Source organism: Nanorana parkeri, unplaced genomic scaffold, assembly GCF_000935625.1.
Source record: "Nanorana parkeri isolate BGI_ZX_2015 unplaced genomic scaffold, ASM93562v1 scaffold195, whole genome shotgun sequence".
In the NCBI taxonomy this organism is placed as follows: Eukaryota; Metazoa; Chordata; class Amphibia; order Anura; family Dicroglossidae; genus Nanorana; species Nanorana parkeri.
Window position 1 is genome coordinate 258,536 of NW_017306463.1, and position 22,636 is coordinate 281,171.

General features: G+C 41.3%; 1 protein-coding gene across 1 annotated transcript in view; it reads left to right on the forward strand.

The window, feature by feature from the left end:
* CDYL2 (chromodomain Y-like 2) overlaps positions 1–22,636 on the forward strand; it is a 62,184-nt gene that overhangs the window by 23,187 nt on the left and 16,361 nt on the right. The window contains exons 2-3 of the mRNA XM_018555402.1: positions 14,543–15,110; positions 21,939–22,156. Coding sequence (XP_018410904.1) covers positions 14,543–15,110; positions 21,939–22,156 — 786 coding nt within the window. The remainder of the gene's footprint in view (positions 1–14,542; positions 15,111–21,938; positions 22,157–22,636) is intronic.

Consider the following 22,636-nt stretch of genomic DNA (forward strand, 5'->3'; position numbering starts at 1 on the left):
AAATTAAAGAAATACCATCCTTCATTTAAACTAAAATACACAAATGCAGTGTTACAAACACAAACTGTACTTCAGAATAAAACTGCACACAAGTTTTTGCAATCGCACTGCACTAGAACTCACGGCATTGCGGTACCATGCGTTCCAGTGCGGGCGATCACGCTGTGGGTGGGAGGCGCGTTTGGGGTGCCATTGAAATTAATGGCACTGTAACGCACATTCCGCAGCACAATTTTATCAGGGCGAAATTGAAAATCACTTTTTCCCACCTTTTTATAATTTGTTTAAAAAAATAATTGTGTTGTAAGCACATGGCGCTTGAATAGCTTCAGCCAGCGAATGACAGCTGCCGGTGGCAAGATTCCACAGGCGGCAGCTAAATGTAAATACAGCAGGTAGTGGACTGGTGCAATAGCCAGCCTGCTATTGGCCATTTCAAATTGCAATAGCAGGCTGGCTATTGCACCTGCCCACTGCTTGCTGTGCCCTCCTTCCAACATGGAGGAGAGATCTAGGGGATCCAACCGATAGTTGACAACTATACTCATTATCGATTATTATTATTAGTTGGTTGCAGCCCTACTAAGCACCAAGCATCATAAAACTTGTCTTTGCATTAAAAGGTAAAAGTCTATAATTTAAACCTTTTGTTGGGGGTTTTTGCACACGTTATAATCCACATTTTAAGCCAGCCAGCGCTCTCTGGACTGCTACAGCGGTCCTCTGAGCCTCTTCTCCCCTGAGCTGCGGCAGTCTAAGGACTGCTGACGTCATCTCGTCTTATGGAGATTCTATAGGCCTGCATTAAACATGAGGAGGCTGACTGCTGCAGACCCAGGATCAGGTGAGTATATCTGCTTTGGTTGACTCCCCTAAACAAAATGTAGCCACAGTAATTTTCCTGACTCGCCCAGCTTTTTATTCATGTAATTACAGCTCTACATCTCCACTGGCTGACCTTTTATCAATTAGCCTGTTCTTTCTGCTAAGCCCCGCCCCTGGCTGTGGGCATGCCTTGATTGGTGCAAGATTGGTCACCTTTTTTTAAAATGTATTTTATTCCTTAAAGCTTTCATAAGCACCTACAGATCAGAACTAAATTTAACATTTCTTACATTAGTAAACTTCTGTAGTGTTTGAATATGACGATGCCTTGTGCTGTAGGCAATGTAATGAGATGAAATCTAGTTAAGGGTCGGGGAAAACCTCTCACAGGCGCGGCACAAATATGTGTACAAACCACAACTGTTACTTTTCTGCTTTTAAACTTTTTTGGACTTTTGTATTGTACTGATATTTCATGTTGAGTTTGGGCTCCTTCACACTAGCCTCTTTGGTCTGTGTCGGGCAGTTTTGGCCGATGTATAGACAAGGCAATCTACCTTATGTACTATGGTGCCGATTGAATTTTTGCGTAGCACATTCCAACAATTCATAATGCATTGCATGCCTAGAGTTAAATGAATGTCAAGGTAAACAAAGTTAAAAAGGAGTCCAGTGTAGGAGTGCCTAAGGCTGGGTTCACACCATTTTCCGGACCGGATCTGGAACAGTGCATTGCGTTTTTGCCGCGATTTTGCAGAGATTGGAATTTTTTGGTTTTAGCTTAAAAGCATCTTACAGTTGCGTTGCATGCGTTTTTGATGCGTTCCAGCGCATTCCAGACCAGACAAAATAGGACTATTTTTCTGCAGAATCAGCTGATCCCCCTGATCCGAACCGGTCCTGATATTCTGTTTGAGGGGAGGTTCACACCATTTTCCAGACCAGATCTGGTCTGGAAAATGGTGTGAACCTGCCCACAGTTCCAGTGCATTCCAGACCAGACAAAATGAGACACGCAGTATTTTTCTGGTCTGGTCTGGAACAGAAGCCAGAAATAGCATAGGGATACATTGGGATGCATTTTGGGTCCGGAAACGCTCTGGTCTGGAGGTAATCTGGATGTGATGTGAATGGGCCCTAAGCGCACGAGTGCTAGTGTGAATAAGCCTTAAAGTGGACTTGACCTCCAAAAGTGAAGAATTGCTATGAATAGGGAACATCTAGAAATGTTAACTGTACATAGTAATATTCTGCAAAATCTACCATTTTGTTTGGCCTTCTAGTCTGGACTGGTTTGTAAGAATGCCTAGGCACTCCTGTAATTGGGGGAGTGTTTTTGAGTTAGTTCATCTTTTCATTTTTTTAAATGAAAAATGAACTAACCTTTCATGGTCGTGTCACTCCCCCAGCCTGTGATTGAACAGTGAAGGATAAGCAGTAGAGTGATGAACTCACCTCTCCGTCACTCTGCTCTTTCAGTCTACCAGCATGTTCCTTGTTATCACAGCACAGCTGTCTGGCTCCTTGTACTACTTCTCCCTCTCCCAGTGTGAGCTCTGCTGGAGAGAGACTGATGACAATTTAAAAAAGAATAAAATGAATTATGTATTAATTATTATAGCTGCATTGATGTGTGTCCTTTTATATCAGCCTAGAGTTCACCTGACAGTTTCTTATATCTCTTAAGAACTTTAAAAGAGAGCTATGGCCCAACCTTGTTTTGGCCATAGTTCTCTTTAGGGTCACAGGAGGACATTTACTATGTCCTCCTGTGACCCAAAACTCAGCATGGTGCAGAGCCGTGCTTGAGTGCAGAGACTGATTGACAGCTGGCTTTGTCTCTCTAGAGGCAGAGCCAGCAATGCCTGCGCCGCTCCCCTATCTGTTCCTCTAATCAGTGCTGGAGGAACGGGGGGGGGTGACTGGCAGCGGTATGTGATCGCTCAGTTCTTGATCTATAGAGCCGACGTGTAACAGCTTCAGTGTCACACGTCAGCTCTAACTATGTGGATGAGTGCATTTTACTCTCCCCATAATTCTCCTTTTAGGCCTTTCTAATGTTAAGGGGTCCTATGCATCTGATGAGTATGTCTTTTGCATAGAGATGTGGAGGTGAAGAGCACTTTGATTTTGGCACCACTTGTGAAGACCTGCACTGAAGGCACTTTATTCCTGGCTTTAATTATGGGGATAAGTGTATTTTACTCTCCCCATAATTCTCCTTTAACTACTTAAATAGTATAGAGCACACTGCTGGAGATGCAAGAACACTCAAAACTCCCAGGTAGACAGCGCAGACATTGGTATTGTGGTGGTGGGATCTCACTGTTGAGCATCTGTGACATATCAAAAGCTAAATCCACTCTACCGGCTAAAATATCAATTTTGCCTAATCTTACTTTTTAATATACAGAAAATTGCAGATCCTTTCATTAAGGAAAAACAAACATCTCAATGGCAGAAAGATTGCCTAACATGCACAAATTATTAGGTATTGTAAAGAGTTTGCAGTTGGTTAATAGCTTTAAGAACTTTTTATATTCATTTTGTTACATTGGTACAAAATTATACATACACAGTTAAGGTGCCCATACACTGTGCGATTATCATACGATAATCGCGGGAAATCCCGCGATCGTGCGATAATCTCAAAGTGTATGGAAGGCGTGCGACCGTTTCTACTGTACGGTCGAACATCTTCCGTCAAACAAGCCTGTCCAAGATAGGCAGATTGTATGTTTTTTTAATTACTTTACAACCCTCGCAAGACAAAAGTCTTGCAAAGGGTTGTAAAGTGTATGGGCACCTTAAGAATGCATCATCGGTTGTAGTGATCTTCAGATACCAGTGCCGATACTTGGCATTTTCATGACAACTACCAGGGTTGCAGCGGTTGCAGCTGGGACCTGGCTCTGGCGCTCCACCATTGTCCTGAAACCATTAGTTTGTATTGTTTTAGAAAAACTGTCACATGACAATAAACAAAAATGTATCAGTACTCGTATCTGTAAAAATGGTATCGGTGCATCCTTTTATATATATTTATAAAAACAAAATCATACATTAAAACACAGATGTACAAATCCCAGGAGCTCGGTGTGCTCCTTACAAATGACAGCTGCCTCCTAACTTTTGCATTTTTCTCTAGTCTAGTCCTGGAGCTGGAAAAGCATCTGTACTTGTACCGAGTACAGTACTTGGTTTCTGAACATCCCTAATTGGTTGTATATTATATAAGCTTGCTTATAAAAGAAAAGCGGTTACACAATTTGTTATCCAACTGTAGACAAAGGTCAAAGATTTCCAGTATTGTACATCAAAGACGTTGCCTCTGTTATGCGGTATATGGTTTAAGGGTATCTAATGGTCAAAAACTAAAAATAAATCTCTATTTCTATATTGAATTTCCATAATTTCTTTCCCACTCCTAATAACCATATCAATCTAGAAGTTTGTAAACTTATTAAAGATGCCCATAGGATGTACTCACTCATTGCACTGACACAATTTCACTCAGCCCTGTGAATGTGCACTATAACAACCTATGTTTTATGCTAGCTTCCCATATTCCCTTGCACAGCAGGACTAGGAAAGAGAAGACCAGTAATAAGAATCAGGTTCTGCTCATTCGGCAGCAATTAACATTGACAAGAGGTAGCAGTTACAAATGGACACTGCAGCGTATATAGAGGAGTAAGTGACGCCGGCCAATAGTGTCACATGACTTTAGAAGACCGAGCACAATGCACATATATAGGGGCTCAGGAGAAGGACGGCGCTTGCTTCTATACCACTAGGGGGCGCTTGTCCTAATGGCTGATCTGTCCTAGAAAGGATGCAGCTTTGATTTTTGGGGCAGGCTTTACTCCTTGTGCAAATGGCCTACAGGCAAAGAAGGAGCATAAATGCATATTTGTAAAAATCTAATTAGTTTAGGGTTCTGGAACAGTGTTTAGAGAGTGCATAGGCTATTTTCATATAAAGGTGAAAACATGATATTACAGTTATACAGATGTGAACAAATTTAGTGGAGCCATTAGAGCTCATTGAAACAATGCTTCATTCCTCCTGAAAAGTGTTGAAGTTAAAAGCAATTATCCCATGTATACTTACATGTATTTCGTATGTCATGAAGTAAGGCATAAAAAGTGTGCAAAGGGATTAATGTTTGCTTATTCTACAAAGAAATTATAAAATGGCCTGAGCTGATTTGTTGGCACCCCTAGAAATGATAAATAATTGGATCATCACACATGTCTTCAATCTTGTAATCAATCAATCAGCCGATATAAAATGGAGAAAAGTAGTCACTCTGCTGTTTGGTGGTATTGTGTTCACCACAATGAGTATGGTCCAGAGAAAGCAAAGGAGAGACTTGTCTGAGAAGAACAGAAAGAAAATCATAGATCAGCATGTGAAAGGTAAAGGCTATAAAACCATCTCCAAACAGCTTGGTGTTCCTGTGACTACAGTTGAAAATATTAAGAAGTTTAAGTTCTTTTGGTGTGTAGTCAACCTCCATGGACATGGCTGCAAGAAGAAAAATGACCCCACATTGAACATGAAATAGTGTGAATCGTGGGCAAAGAGCCAAGAAAAACGTCCAAAGAGATACAAGCTGAACTCCAATGTCAAGGCACATTATTGTCTGATCACACCATCTGATGCATTGTGAGCGACTGGAGGCTCAAATAGAAGGCCAAGGAGGACCCTGCTGTTGAAAGAAAAACCTAAAAAGCCAGACTGGAATTTGCTAAAATCCATATTGACCAGCCACAGTACTTCTGAAAGAATGTACTTTGGACAAATGAGATAAAACTGGAGCTTTTTGACAAGTCATCAGCCCAGTGTTCACAGATGAAAAGAACACTGTACCTACTGTGAAACATGGAGGTGACGTGGTTGTGTTTTTGGGGCTGCCTTGCTGTGTCTGGCATAGGGTGCTTTGATTCTGTGCAAGGCACAATGAACTATCAAGCCTTTCAATTAATTTTTAAGCAAAACCTAATACCAAGTGTCAGGAAGCTCAGTATTTGGGTCATGGGCCCTCCAACAGGATAGGGACCCAAAACACACAGCTAAAAGAGCCCAAGAATGGCTAAAAACAACACATTGCACTATTTTGAAGTGGCCTTCTATAAGTCTGATCTGAATCCTACCAAACATGTATGGAGATCGCTGAAACATGCAGTCGGGAGAAGGCACACTTTAAACCTAAGACAGCTGGAACAGTTTGTTTAAAGTGATAATAAACCCTAATTTTTTTTTTTAAAAGCATACAATGCTGCAAACCACAGCACTTACCATGTATGCATGTCCACATTTCTTTTAATTTTCGTGGGTGCTTTCAAATCCTCTTCTGAAAATTGCCCCCTTGCTGGTTTCAGGTGACTGTCCCCTTACAGGGTCCCATGGAGTCACCTTTGCTCGCACGCTCCCGGCCAGCACAATGGACGCGAAAGAGCCTCAGTGGCAAGCCACTCCCCTGCTCCTGTGCTATCCTTAATGCACTGCATTTTAAAGTACTCAATGAGCGCGCTTCCCTACTCGGAACTTCGGGCAGACAGCACTCTGTGACCTGGAGCCGGCGGCGGTGAAAAGAAATGTTCTGTGTTTAATACTACTTTAAGAAGTGAGCCAAACTACCTGCTGACAGGCACAGAATTCTCATTGACTGCTACAGAAATCACTTGTTTGCAGTGATTGTTCAACAGAGTATTAGGTTAAGGGTCCCATCATTTTTGTCCATTTCATTTGTTTTATTATTTTTAAATATTCTGTTGATTAAAAAAGTCTGATTTTGTATTAAATTTAGTATAAACAATGATGGATGCCAACTACTTTTGTAAGTTTGAAGTTATTTCAGAAAAAAATGTAGGTTCTTTTTTCGTGGAAGGGTAGCGACAAATTTGTTCTCATCTGTATAACTAATTAAAATATCCATGCAGTGTTTGCAAGTTTAAAAAATATAGAAACACAGTCAGCAATTAAAAATAATTGAGCTTCCGTAAGCAGGCACAACACCATTATAATAAACACTCCTGGCGACAGGAATAGGACCACAAAAACCACAATGGGTGAATCATTCTGGGTAAAATGAATGCCTATTATTTTATATATTATATATGCAAAAAAAAATTATCTTACAGCTGTATCCTTTTTTTGCCCATACACATTGATACATGATCATAGTAACCAGGGCCGGATTTACTCTCTGCTGCCCCAAGGCCAGGTTCCTCAATGCGCGCCACCCGCCAAACCCCACCCCATGGAGAATGGGAGACCTGCGGGCTGCATACAAGTGATCTCGGTAACATTGCCAAGATCACTTCTACAAAACAAGCTGTACATTTAGCTCTGCTTGCCCAAAGCAGGGCTAAATTTAGAAAACAACTACCCGCTCGGCAACCGGAACTGCATGTCCCGGGCATCGGGAGATAGGAATTCCACACCCCTGCTGCCCCTCTACTCCCTGCTGCCCCAAGGCCGGGCCTTGGTTTGCATTGTTGGAAATCCGGCCCTCATAGTCACAAAACCCCCTTTACAATTTCAACCCACCCTGCATTCTGTACCCCATGAATACATATACAAGTCCTATCCATTCCAGATATTTTAACAGATATCAAATAGTCCCTATGAGGGAAAGTATATACACATGTGCTATCTAGATTTTTGAGGGCAACCCGATTTAGATATCTGATATATCGAAACCATTGAAATTAATGACAGTCCTTGATGGACCTTTGACCTTACTAATCTTGCACTCCTGAGGGAGTGGGATATGGTGCCAAGGTACTTTTATATTTACAGTTTTATCTCGGTTAGAACCGACCTTGGTTGGCCCAGTTTTTTATGGTCTCTTGGTCACTACACTATACTGATATTATTATGGAAGGTGAAGGTAGCTTTACTGGACTCCTAATATCTATTGTCGATTGAATGTCTTCTTCTGTAACCCTTATGTTATGTATGTTTTTGTACCTGAGTTACGTATACTCTATCTTTACAAAAAGAAAAAAATGAATGAAAATACTTTGAAAGTAAAGAAATTAATGACAGTCCTTCAGTGTAAAGCAATCTGGTACTTAAATCACTTGACTTTTAGAATTTTAAGAGACAACTGTGCCACCTGTAGACCATAAAGAGTTATATGTAACTTTTAAATGCAGCTTACATTCACCAAACTGGCAATATTTCATATATATAATCGGTAAGCTGAAGATGTAAATTTGTGGAAGTCTCTAAACCAACATCTGATTTAATACACTTTGAATGATATATATATAAAAAAAACAAAAGTAAATCCAAATGGATCAGAAAGTTCAATAGGTACTGTCTGTGTCCAGATGATCCCTGAGTATTATTCAAAATCCTGTTGTAATCAACTTATATTCTATTGTGAGAAAAAATAATTTTCTTTGTTCCGTCATGCAAGACAATGTGGTGACATGTTATCTTCACCTCTACAAAAGTTAGTTGTTGATAAGCAATAGTGCCATATTGGTGCCTTGTTGGATTACACTGATATGTTCCATTTGCAGTCATTAATATCACATTGGTAACTGTATTGTTGCTATATCACATGTATTCCATGAGCAGTTACTAAGTATGTGTTGTATAAAAATGTGATCTCTATATCATTTGTATTTATTTTTTGCTGAAGGTATGATGCATGAACTTGAATAATACTACCACATCTATATTTGGATGTCTGCCACTTAGTATTCCTGTGATGGCAATCATAATCTCATAGATGTCCATCCACAAACATGTCCATATTCATACTTGCACCTTACTCCAGCACTGAGTGAGTTTAGTAGATTATTATTGCACCCTAAAAGCAAGTGCTTAATTTGTTGTTGGCCACAAAGAAAGCATTGGTTTATGTATAAAATGAAGGTGCCATATAGCTCACGGTACTTCTTGATGCCCCTTCCATTCAAGAATCTACAAGTCAAATTCCATAATGAAGTGTGTCCTGATATGGTACCGGAGGCAGGTAATGACAATACCTGACCTGTTCACTGGTTCCACCCAGTTGTATAAGTGGTCTGAGTGTCTCCAGTGTCTGCCGCTCTTTAAAGGGAATTTGGGTAAAGATGGTGCCATCACTGCCGTGATGCTTAACATTAGGGATGCACCGATACCGATACAAGCATCGGTATTGGCGGCGATACCGAGTATTTGCATGAGTACTCGTACTCGTGCAAATACTCTGATACGAAAAACGAGTACCTGTGCCGCGTCCGCCATCTTCAGGGACCAACTTAACATTCATGTCGTCCTCCGCAATGGTGAATCATCCTGGTTTATACTGACACAATCCAACATAGTGACTCATAACTGCCCCACCCACAGTCATGCATCAATGGAACTAAGTGTGGGATACTGAGAAACATTTGCTACCCAATAGAGCCAGTCGTTGGTACTCACAAGCATAAATACATACAATACCCTCCCTGCAATCCTATCGTCAGTTAACATAGTCATGTCCCTCCCACAATGGTAAATCATACATCAAGTCATTTTCTCAAAATGTGACATCCAAGTAGTGCAGCATTGAAAAGAATATACATAACTATAGTTAATTATACAAAGTGCGTTATATATTCCCTGTAACAGCGCAATGAATATTGTTCTTAATCTAAGCAAGCTGCACTCGGAACAAGTTACAATAGACCTTTTCTTTTTTCTTTTCCTGCACCATCCCAAAAAAGCCGCTGTGGGGGATGTGATCTATTCAAGGGAACAACTCGAAACTGAAAAATATATACAACAATTATTTACAAAAATTAACTAAAACTAAGATAGTCATTTACATTTTTAAAAAGTAAGTTGCTTCCAGTTACAAGTTCCACCTCCTTTGCCTATGCAAAACCCATTTGCCATAATCTTCTCAACAGCTCCTGACTCAACTTTCTCATCGACCCAGAATATTAAATAATCCATTGCCCATCATGTTTAAAGATGAAATGCCTTTCTACGGGGGATCACAAATTTAATGTGTGTATATCATTTAAATGGTTATGTGACAGTTTTTTTTACTGCTCCAGTGGTCTTTTGCACATTGAAGCCTCCACAGGCACATGTCAGACTATACATATTACTCCTGGAGTATCACAACTTATGGACCTATAGCACCTGATGAGTCTTCCCTTGGACAACATCAAAGTAACTACAATAGTCACATTTCCCACATTTTGAAACTCTTCTTCCCTCCTGTCCCTGCTGACGATTCACAAAATGACTATGTACTAGCATGTCCTGAATGGACTTTTGGACTCTCTGGACCAAAATCCCTAAGAACCTCATCCTTGGTTAACAAGTGCTGGAATTTCTGACATATTCCATGTTCCCTGTGTGAATCATTTGTATAGTATACATATAATCTATTTGATCTATAATCTATCATTAATCTCTTTTATATACTTCTTGAAGCCATCTTTTTTATATTCTGTTCTGGAGAATCACACCCTTAAAACTCTCACCTCTTCTTCCAATTCCCCCAGTTGGGTACAGTTTCTTTGAGCCCGCTGGTATTGTCCCACTGGTAAACTTTTTGCATGCAACAGGCTGTTGCTGAATGTGGGTTTTCTGACCAGGAACGTAACTTCTTTCTCATCATAGATACTGGTAAACTTCAAATGAAATGGGTTCTTTCGAAAGCATTCCACAAAAGCAATCATTTCCTTCACTTTCCCTGTTCAGAGAATCAATACATCAATGTACCTGTACAAGGCCATTTTACAAAAATCAGTATTTAGCAAGCCCATCGGGTTTTTCTGCATATTAACACCCTTGTGGGTATTTCTGAGAAGTGAATAAACAGAAATAGACTAACAAACTACAATATAGTCTAATATCACTTTCTACAGGTTTACTGCCAAAATGACTATGAATAGACTTACTATGGTATTCCAGTAACTGCACGGTAGGCAGGGTTATCACTACCATGCTGTTGAAATTCCTTGATTCCTCTCAGATTTATAAAGCATGCACTGTATGAAATTATTATTTTTTTCTTTTTTTGTTGTGCATCATTATCATTAGAGAGTAGACAGATGCGGGTGACCTTTGTGGAATGAACTTATAAATTGTTGTTAAAGAGCAAAACCAATTGGTGATCTACTCATTTTCCACTTCAGCATTAATCCAGAAAGCACCAAAGCAGCTCACAGCATCACTGGTATTGTACTTCTTATGCTGTGTATCTCTATCTCTCTCTCTCTCTCTCTCTCTCTCTCTCTTGCTCACTCGCTCTCCCTTTTCTCTGTGTCTCTCAGCCAATTAGAACTTCCAAGGCAGATTTTATTTCATTGGTATCAGTGAGATGCTTAGTGCTGACAGTTTTATTTTAGGGTTTAGTATGGGAGAGGCAGCAAGAGTGGGGGCATTCCAAATCCAACTGACACTAAGGATGGGGCACTATTCCTCCCACTGACACCCGCAATGGAGCACCATTTTTCCCACTGACACCAACAACTGGGCACTATTTCCCCCACTGACACCAAAAATGGGGCGCCATACTTCCCACTGACTATCATGTTACTCCCACTCTCCACAAACTGGTCACAGCTCAACCCTCCAATAGTCTGCTGGACAGTAAGCTGACCCTTTATTTAAAAGGTTTGACCATATCCGGTCAAGTTTGTATGCAGTAAATGTCATATTGTTTAAAGAATCGCATGTGATTTTTAGTGATAACCATTAATAGTAAAATCCACATATTATATTTAGGAAATAACACCATACTGAGCATTTCTGTAACTTTCTCTTTTCTCTCCTTCGTTATCCTGCCTGACACAACCCTTTTCATTATATCGCGTTTCAGCATTTTATTGCTGTCACATGGCTCATGTTTTTTGCCATCAGTCATTTTTTTAAAAATCAGATATGTTTTCTGAATCTGTGGGAGTAAAAAGGTTCTAAAGTTTAGTTCTCACTAAATGTTACTTGCCACCTTTTTAAGTCCAAATGCTTGTAAGGAGCCTCCTTCTGGATTTTGTTTGTCTGTGAAATTATGTTAATCTTTGTATATTTATTTTGTGGGTTGTGCAGACTGTGAATCACTGATTTAATATGTTGATTCTGTATAAATATAAAGTGATAATGATATTGTGTGAACTCTAAACACACACAACGCCGTATGTCTGTGAACATTCCATTGACAGTGGTAGCCAAACACAACAAGGATATTGAAAAGTGAACCTGCTTTGAATACTCGTAGTGCAAGTATAATAGGGCAAAATAGAATTTACAAAGCTCAAGTGTTTACATCGGTCGCCATTCAGTGTTCCAGTTTTCTCTGTGTCTATATGTGTGATAGTGGCAGGGACATTAGATCATAAACTCCTTCAAGGGCATTGTATAAAATAAATGGCTTCTCTATATAGCTGAATGGTGAAAAAATAATAGTTTTAATGCAACTTTTTATTTTTTTAAACTAAAAATTCTAAAACAACTTTCCTGTATGGATGGGTAAATTGTTGCTGTAGATAATCTCCACAGAAATGTAATTTCCTGCTTGTGATTGGTCCACTGCTGTTCCGAGAAGTTTTCTCTTACTACGGCACTGTGACTAATCATGTAACTATAGTAGAAAAGTCTCTAACTTAAGAAGAAGGAAGTGAGTGGAAGCCATGTGTGAATCTCTGTACCATTTGGCACCACATAGGATTGTGTAATGAAGAACATTCCTTGAAATGTTTGTAACTGAAGAAGGAGGGAAAAAACACTGTAAGGCAGCGGTCCCCAAACTGCAGCCCGCTGCTTGCATGTAACCGGCCCTTGGGGTACTATTGCTCTCACTGACACCATAGATGAATCACTTTTCCTTCCTGTAAACCTAAAATGGGGTTCTACTTCTTCCACTGACCTCAACAAAGGATATAATGCCTTCCCCCACTGATCACAGGCACTAGGTAATTTTATACTCTAACTGACCACCAAGCCTGGGAAATTGTGTGTATCCACTGATGTTTGGGCATTTTTTGCTGCTACTGGCCACCATAAGGCCACCCTAAAGTCTTAATGACAATGGACTAGCCCTTTGTTTAGAATGTTTAAGGACCCCTACTCTTAAGAAGTTTTTTCTACCCACAGCTAAGATTTCAGTTGGTGGTATATACTGGTGGGTTTGTTCACCCCTGGCACCTGCTAATCTACATATTGGAGCTCCTGGCTCTGCTTCCTGCACTATGTAGTGTTAATTTTAGGGTGTCCATACCCTGTGCAAATCTTGTCCGGTTCATCAAGAATTTGCACAGTGGATGCACCCTTTCAGCCAGCACCCCTCGATCAGCTGATGAAAGGCGCCGGTTGGCAAATATTCGAACTAACAGACCGTGCAGCCAATAAGCTGCCAGCTGTGTTCGGGTATACAATGAAGACAGAGGGAGATTCCTCAATCAACGCTTACAAATCTGTAATATTTTCTTCGTTCAGCCCGCAGGTTAAACGTAGAAAATATTACAGTGTATGGCCAGCTTTATAGCCACATCAGGATGAGCATTACCCTATCTACAAAGGCATACGGCAATATGCCATTGTCATCAATTTAAATATTTAATGAGCACTAACCTTGATTAAAGTACTAACACAACTTCAACCAAAATAGTGAAATGTCATATAATAACTAACTCACAGTACACATATGGATTACAACTAGCTTCTCTCCTCCCTGCTGGGCACCGGTCTGTTTCCACTCCGATCCCTGCTGCCTTCCCCCCGCTTGTGTCAGCAGAAGCAGCGGGGACACAGAGCAGATTCAGTTGCCAGCGCCCAGCAGGGAGAAGAGAAGCTGTCAGGAGTCCGAGTAGTGCGGTGCAGGAGAAGAGCTTGGCCTTGTGTGACAGGTGGAGCAGTCAGGTTGGAGAACGGAGCACAAACACTCATTGATCAGTACTGGTCGATTAGTAAGATGACTGTGTCTCCAGTTATGAATGAAAATATACAATAGATATAAGTGATGCTATACATCACTTCGAGTTAATTCATGATTGTGGACATAGTAACTGATACTCGGTATCTCCTCAGTTTATGAATGGACAGGAGCACTCATTATAGAGGCTTCCTGTTCATTCATAACAGGGGCTATAGAAAAAGAGATTTAGGACTCCGAGTCCTCAATGTCTGTTTCTATTTTAAAAAGGAAAATATCACGGGTCTGTTTAGAACCCCTGATATTTCCCCAAAGCTCCTAACAGTAAAGTAAAAAAATACAAATAATTTAACAAGCTTTGAAAAAAATCATTTCGGTTTCGACCTGATAAAGTTTTTAGTTTCGGTCTAAAAATGTAATTTCTGTGGATCCCTAATTACAACGCTAAATTATGTTAAATTCAGTACCACTTGTGTAAATATCATTATTGCGGTCCATATAAGAACCGCAAGCCCCCCCTCATCTCATATGGGTGGAACAGGCACAGGAAGTGAGGGGTCATAGAGTGAAATAAATACCTGAGAGAAATGTTAACCCTTCGGCTGTCTATTCAAATCAAAAGATAAAAACAGTTGGCTGGAGTTAGTCTTTAACATGACCCTGTAAGTTCCTCAAGGCAATAAAAGTGAAAGTACCCTGCAAATGAAAAAGAAGAATATTCACCTTTCTGGTGGGTGGTGAAACTTGAAATACCAGACGTGTTTATTCATATGATTTTACTCCATTCTTCAAATCAATCTGTAGTACAGCCATACTAACTGTCATGTTCCTCATTAGGTTGAAAGGATTGTGGACAAAAGAAAGAACAAAAAAGGAAAGTGGGAATACCTAATACGATGGAAAGGTTATGGGAGTAGTGAAGACACTTGGGAGCCTGAAAACCACCTGCTGCACTGTGAGGAGTTTATTGATGAATTTAATGGACTGCATCTAGGCAGAGACAGGCGAGCCAAAGCCGGAAAGCAGGCAGTGGCTTCGAAGCTTTTACGGGGGTCTACTGTGGACAAAATAGCTCACAGGTCACCTGACTCCGGCAGAGGACGAGGAGCCGCACAAAAACGGAGGAGAATACACTCGCTCCAAAAGCAGAAGAAGGTATGCACAGCCAGATATGCCCCAGGGGAAAGATCGACAAAGACTTTAACCTACAGAACTACTCCTAGCGGACTGCAGATAATGCCACTGATCAAACCCCTCGAGAACGGGGACCCTAATACTCACACAGAGGACACGCACTTTGAAAATGGCTCAGAACAGAGCAAAAATGACCTTGAGGAGGACAAAGGAAGACAAAGTCTACCAAGTGAGCTGGAGGTCTGTGACTCACCTATAGTCAATGGATTAGGTAGGTAACAATGTGGCTGTTTTGCACTATTAGAAATGTGTTCCTTTCAAAGTGATAATATCTCTGGAAAGGGAATCCCCTATGACCCCCATATACTTATTTTACCTGCGCTCTTTCACAGCTTCTTGCTCCCCTGCGATTGGATTGGTGTCAGCGACCCAGGGGAGCAGTGGCATCATTCCCCTGGCCATTTAATAGCAATCAGGTCTAGCAATTGGCTGCTAGGTCCTGGTGCCATCACAGTGAAGCAAGTCACATGCTCATTCATACCCAGAAGTACTGGGTAGTGTCACTGACTGCGAGGGAGCGCAGGTAAGATATATGGGGGTCGGATTTGATGAAACGAATAATGAAAGAAGAAACCCTACCTAAGAGCAAATTAATCCCTCCCTTACTAGTCCTGCTCCTCATACAATCACAGATCATTTTAGCTTTTCTAAAGCTGATGACTTTTTTAAAATTGAATTGAGTTGGAGAAGGGTTAAATCCTCTGGTGGATTTTTGTTACATAGTATTTGAGGTTGAATAAAGACATCAGTCCATCAAGTCCAACCTATTAGGATCTCATTCTAGGAGTACCTGTACCCCTGTATATTTTACGGTCCCTTATAGTTACATAGTATTTGAGGTTGAATAAAGACATCAGTCTGTGTCCCTGTTGAGGAGATTTCCCCTCACTTCCGGTTCTGGTAACTGCAAGGGCATTGATGAGACTTAAACCTCCCGTTTCCTTTTCTTTATGGACTGCCTATAGAAAATCCAGTAGATGTCAAGGGCCCCATCACTAGCCCCTCATGGATTAAAGAAATGTATATTACGAGGGGAGGCCAAGAAGTTCTTACCCTCACCATGATCTAGATGTGCTAGGGATCTGACATTTTGCAGGTTTATACAAAGTTGAATACCAAGCTGCTAGCTGTGATGTGTTGCTGCTAGCTGACATCATTGTTTGGGGGTTTGAAGCTGTTTCTTCAGATTTGCAAACAGCAAGAAGTCAGAAGGTGCCAGGTCAGGTGAGTAAGGTGGATGGGGCAGAGATTCATAGCCACAATCGCGAACAAAAGTGACAGTTTCTGCAGCTCGATGTGCAGGGGCATTGTCAGCTAGCAGCAACACATGGCTCGGCAGTCAACACATGGCCCGGCATGACACCTACTCCATTTCTCTTGGCTCTAACTATAATTCACCACGACCTACAAAAACAAAAACTGGCATGCATATTACTAAGATATCCACCTATAAACCTGCAAAATTTCAGATCCCTAGTACATCTAGGTCATGGTAAGGGTAAGAACTTATTGGCCTCCCCTCGTAAGTTCCTTTCAGAGAGGCAAATGGGATACTCTGCTCAAATCATTGCCTTTGTGTGGTCAATCTCTTCAATGGGAAAGCAGACCTACCTTAAAAGAACATACACAGGCTCTAGCCCTTCCCCTCTGCATATAAAATTAGGAAGAATTTTTACTGGTGTCATACTTATGTGTATGAAAACAAATATATTTATAATTTTACTTCCACTGTTCATGAAAAAAAAACTAAAATGTTTCTCAAAATTGATATCCTAGAGAATTTAAAGAAGGGGAAAAAAATAAAATAAAATTTTTTAGTTAAGAGACATGCCCTCTCAGAACTCATTTCAATTGTTGTTAGATGGATGCTGGTGGAGTGGCGGTAAGGTCTGTAGGTTCCTGGCTTCACCACCTCCCCAAACATTGCAAAGTCAAGAAAGAGAGTCACTCCTCCTCCATATTGAATCAAGTGCAAGGTTGAGATACCACAATCACAATGGCTGCAAATGTGTCTGGAAGTAAAAGCTCTGGTGTTATAATTGCTAATTGACATATGCAAAAATATGTTTTACTGTTTTTGCTAGGAAAGAATACTGAGGTAGAAAAGGCATAAAATGTTAAATGATACATTTTAGTTAAATAAGAACTCTGGGAAAATCGAGAACTTACCCTTGCAGTGCTGATACTCCCAAACTGCAAGGGTTGAGTGCTCACTTTGTGTAGAGGGCTTAAAAAAAGAAGATATATTCACCTGATCCTGGGTCCCCCCAGGCTGCTAGACTGGTCCCCGCAGCCTTTTCATCCCTGGGCTCCGGCAGTCTGAGGACCACTTGCGTCATCACATCTTATGTCGGTCCATTGACCTGCACAAGATGAGAGGACACAGAGACATTCGCTGCAGGACCAAGGATCAGGTGAGTATATCTGCTTTAGCCCCCCTTGTGAAAATTAGTACTTAAAGGAGAACTATGGGGGCTTTTCCCCATAGTTCTCCTTAGGGTAACAGGAGGACACAAACTAGCGTCCTCCCGTCACCCTAAGCTCAGTATACCGCAAGCTAAAGCTCGCGGTATACTGAGATGCCACAGTATACCGCAAGCTACTGCTCGCGGTATACTAAGACGCTGAAGCGGATCCCGACAATTATCTCTGGATCCGCCCAGCTGCGTGAGTGACAGCTGGCTCTGCCTATCTAGAGGCAGATCCAGCTGTACCCTCCCCCGTCCGATCCACCAGTCAGCGCTGGCGGATCGAAAACAGGGAGGGGGGAATCCAGCCCCTCCCCTGTCACGGCAGAGAGCTGTGACAGGATCGAGAGGTGAGCGAACGCCGGTATGTGTTCGCTCACCTCCCGATCTACTGAGCCGACCTGTGACAGTCTCATTGTCACAGGTCGGCTAGAACTATGAGGTGAGTGAAAAGCACTCACCTCATAGTTCTCCTTTAAACATTGCAGTGCCCAATGTGAGGGTAAGGTTTTTTGTTTTCTTTAACCTTCCTGGCGGTAATCCCGAGTGTGGCTCGGGGGTAAATTTTCCGCACCAAAAGCGGTAACCCCAAGCCGTACTCGGGCGTCTTCCGGGTTCCTTCCCTGCGTGCGCCGGCATTGCAGTGGGGCGGAACCGGCGAGAAATTCAAAAATAGAAAAGAAAAAATACTGAGATAACAAATATATATATAAGTTGGCCCAGGCCTTAAGAGTTCCCTTCACTGGAACTAAGGGGGCCAAGCCCAACCCCTGAAAAACAGCCCCTCCACCAAACTTTACACTTGACACAAGGCAGTCAGGCAAGTGCCGTTCTCCTGGCAACCGCCAAACCCAGACACGGCCAACAGATTGCCAGACAGAGAAGCGTGACTCGTCACTCCAGAGAACACATCCCCACTTCTCTAGAGTGCAGTGGCGGCGTGCTTTACACCACTGCATGCAATGCTTTGCATCGCAGTTGGTGATGTAAGGCTTGAATGCAGCTGCTCGGCCATGGAAACCCATTCCATGAAGCTCTCTACGCACTGTTGTTGTGCCAATCTGAAGGCCACACAAAGTTTGGAGGTCTGTAGCTATTCACTCTGCAGACAGTTGGCGACTTCTGCGCACTGTGCTCTTCAGCATGCGCTGACCACACTGTGTCATTTTACGTGGCCTACCACTTTGTGGCTGAGTTGCTGTTGTTCCCAGTTGCTTCCACTTTGTTATAATACCACTAACAGTTGACCGTGGAATATTTAGTAGTAAAGAAATTTCACGGAACACCTAAATACAATGATTCGAAGGGGTGCCCCAATACTTTTGGCAATATAGAGTGTGTATGTTTATGTGTATATATATATGTGTGTGTGTGTATGTATGTATATATGACAACATTTTTTGCCTTCTCTACCTCCCTACTAAGTATAGTGACATAAAAAAACCAATGGGTTATTCAGCCTGCTGGTATCCAGTTGAGAATTAAATATCTTTTTTAATGTGGACTCGCACTTTAAACGGCTGTAGCGCTTCAAAGAAATGGCTTTGGTTCTGAAGTGGGTCATTATGTAATAGATCCAGATATCCTAAGTGGTATCAGATCAGAGAATTGGTTTCAGTCTCTGTGAAATACCTAAAAATCAATGTTGTGCTAGTGCAGCTTTCACAGATTCTGTGTCAGAAGCTGATAGTAATCGCTGCTTGTTTTTCTACTTGTCAAGACATTTATTTAGGAAAGGAAGTTGTAAGCTCAAAGCATCTTAGGGTGATGTGTACAAGCCATAATGAAACATATATGAATAGCAGCCGCGTTTATTGTTTTGCGGTATTCTGAACAGTTTATCTGAAGTTCTTTTAATTCTGCTGAATGACCTATGGAAGGTTTATACTATAACCACCTTATTAAGGGCTTACTTGGAGCTAAGAATATGAGATGACGGGGACTTTAGGTCATACCATTGCTGGCCACATCAGTTGCCTGAACTCACGCTGATAACATGCTGTCTCCCAGCTCCTATGTTCTTCTTACAGGGCTCTGTTATAACACTACAACGAACACGGATCAGCTTGAGTTTAGGCCGATAGCTGAGCAGAACTGTCATATCACAGATGACTTTTGACACCTTGTGTCATCAGATTGAATAAGTTGAACTAAATAAAAGCTAAGATGTAAATCTTTCCTATGTAAGCATGTTCATGTTTATTTTGAAGCTAAACTCCAGGTTAAATACACAGATAAAATACATTTGTTGGGGGAGCTGTTTTACCTGCTAAAGGATTTGTATCTCTGTCCATTCAGTTCTGAGATTCATATACACTGAGTGGCCAGTTTATTATGACCACCTGACGTTTGTAGGCTAATTAGCTATAATTTCGCACTTAAGTTGCTAGAGGGCCAGACCATTATAAATAGGAAAGCAGCTTGTTTACCACCACAGTAGAAGTTATTTTTTTCTGAAGATATGGGTAAACAACGCGATTTAACAGCCTTTGAACGTGGGATGATTGTTGGCGCTCGGAGCCATGGACCGAGTATCAGCAAAACAGCAGAATTAGTTAAATGTTCAAGAGGGGCTCATTGTTAAAGTGTTTAAAGACTGGACTGTCAGCTGAAAATCTGGGTCTGAACGTGCGAATTGTGACCGTCAGCGACTAGTCAATGTTAGGGCAGAACGGAGAGTGGCAAGACTGGTACAAGACAACAGAAGGCAACAGTGCAGTGTCAGATTCCTCGCATCACCTTTCAACATCTCGTGGAGTCACGAGGCGCCCAACTAAGTCATCTCGTGGAGTTATCTCGTGGCCCAATGAAGTACTGATAGGGTGGTCATAATAATCTGGCCACTCAGTGTGGGTCTTTCACACAACACAACCTTGTCTAGCAGGGCCACAGACAAGATTTTTCACTTCTGTGGTTAAGTATCACACCTATAGATCTTGTCTCTTCCCCAGCCTGTGATTGGACAGTGCATGGAGAAGCAGCAGACTGAAGAGCTCAGCGGATTGAAACTACAGCTCAGTTGATAGGTTGCTATTGCTAATAATGTATTATTGAGATGCATTTATATGTGTGTTTTATATCTGCCTGGAGTTCAGCTTTAAAGTGTATGGATAGCCAAAGGCAAAAATGTTTTTGGATAATGTAGGCAAGAGTTGACATCCCTGTCATTTATTTGTTTGCTGTCTGTATGTCATTGGAGTCCTGAAGACCCAACGGTAAGTGAGAGTAAATCTCTTGAAAGTGAGGGGAATTCCCTTCTTAGAGGGTGGTCCCCAGACCAAGTGTCCCCATTAGAGTTACCCTCGCCTCCTGTTCTTGTAACAACTGTTAAGTGTTCTATTTCCCATCACTTTGTCTCAGTGACAGTGGTCTATCTAAAACTAAAACAAAAGGCTTGGGCTATGCATACACTTAAAGACTATTCTGTTTGTGGCATATGCTCGATTGTGACTAGAGTTTTACACGCCAATGCCATCCAGTTCTGATAAACTAGTTTTGCACAGTTATTGGCAAGTTGGGTCATGTTCTAGCTCTTTTGTGTCTCTCTGTTGCTCAGGTCATTATAAATTCTCAGTGGTATTCTGTGTGCAACTCCAAATGCTGCAGTTATTACAAAGTCAAATGGTCGTGTTACACTGCCATCTAACATGCTGTCTGTGGAGTACACCATTTGATGGGGAGTCCAGGGAAACTGACAAACACCAATTCTATCACTTTGTGGAAGAGGGAGGAAAGATTGACTATCTCAGGGAAGTCTCCGAATTGGAGGCTCTGAATGATATTAGTAGGTGGGTCAACCCACTAGCAAACACACAAACCTGAAATTAGTTTTTAGGCAAATTGTCCTTAAAATTGGAATTCACAAACCATGGTATACCATGTTGTCAAGGAAGGAAGGATGGATGGATTTGTTCTGGAGGTGCCTTAAAGGATAATTAGAGCCTCCTGTTTTATTTGGCAAGTAGATCTATGCAAAAACATTAAACAAGAAAAGTTTACGAAAGGGTTAAAACGTACCTTTGTCTCCGCAGCGCGCTCCCATCCAAAGATCTGAAGATTCTTGGCTGGCCGCAAAGGATCATGGGGCGGGCGCATGCGCAGTTCAGATCTTTGGCCCGGGAGAAGAGGAGAGACGCAGGGTAAGTTAATGCAGGCAGCCCAGTAGTGTGCACCCGCACAGGCTCCGTGGGACAGGAAGACAGAGGAGTCAGCGCTGATTCAGAGACCGGCACCAGCGCGGGAGGGACTGCTGAAAACTACTCTAAAGAAGACGATGATTGGATCAAGAAGCATCATTTAAGGTAAGTCCTTACACTAGCATGGGAGGATTTTGCCATTAATGCCACTTTAAGGAGCTTGGTCATTGTACAGGACAAGGAGTGGGCCCTCTGCTAATTGTTAGATATGCATGACCTCCAGCTAAAATGTATGAACTTTTGTTCAAATCATGGCACGTAAAAAGAAAAAATGTATGCACACCCAGTTTCCACTGGTGTTTGTAATCTTTGTATTAACGTTCTTGTGATGATCTTCTGCTTTTTTTTAATAAAGTTTGTTCTTAATATTCAAAGGAGACTCATTGACAAATGGAGGATTGACTCCACACAGCCCAGTCAAGCGGAAACTAGACCTGGACAAAGATTATGTGTTCGATAAGAGACTAAGGTACAGCATCCGGCAGAATGAAAGCAACTGCCGTTTCCGTGATATTGTTGTAAGGAAAGAAGATGGCTTCACTCACATACTGCTCTCGAGTCAGACGTCGGACAACAACGCCTTGACGCCTGATGTAAGAACCACACCCTTACAAAAATCATAAATATATACCATGTGCTCATACAGTGTTTTCAGATATATGTATTATTTAATGTTACTGTTGAATTTCTGCTTAATTGTTATTTGATTATAGCATTGTATGGGAGGGATTAGCCTTAAAGGCAAACAATAATCACTTATGGTCAATTTTATTTTACTTTTCTTTGTAAGCTTACAAGTTTAAAGGTTTATAAACAGTTTTTTATTTTTTCATTATTTGAGTTTTAAAAAAAAGTAAACTTTAAAGACTGAAGATTATAAAATCTTTATTTTACAAATATTGTTTACTGCAGGGTGTATACAGGAAACTGTTTACACAGCATCTTGGTTTTGGTAGCAAGATATCCTTGACTCGACCATGAGCAAACCATGTGAGGATAGACAATGTTACTTAGGCATAGTCCTTGCAAATCCTATTTTTGTTTTTAATTCTAGTTAAAAAATCTTTACATAT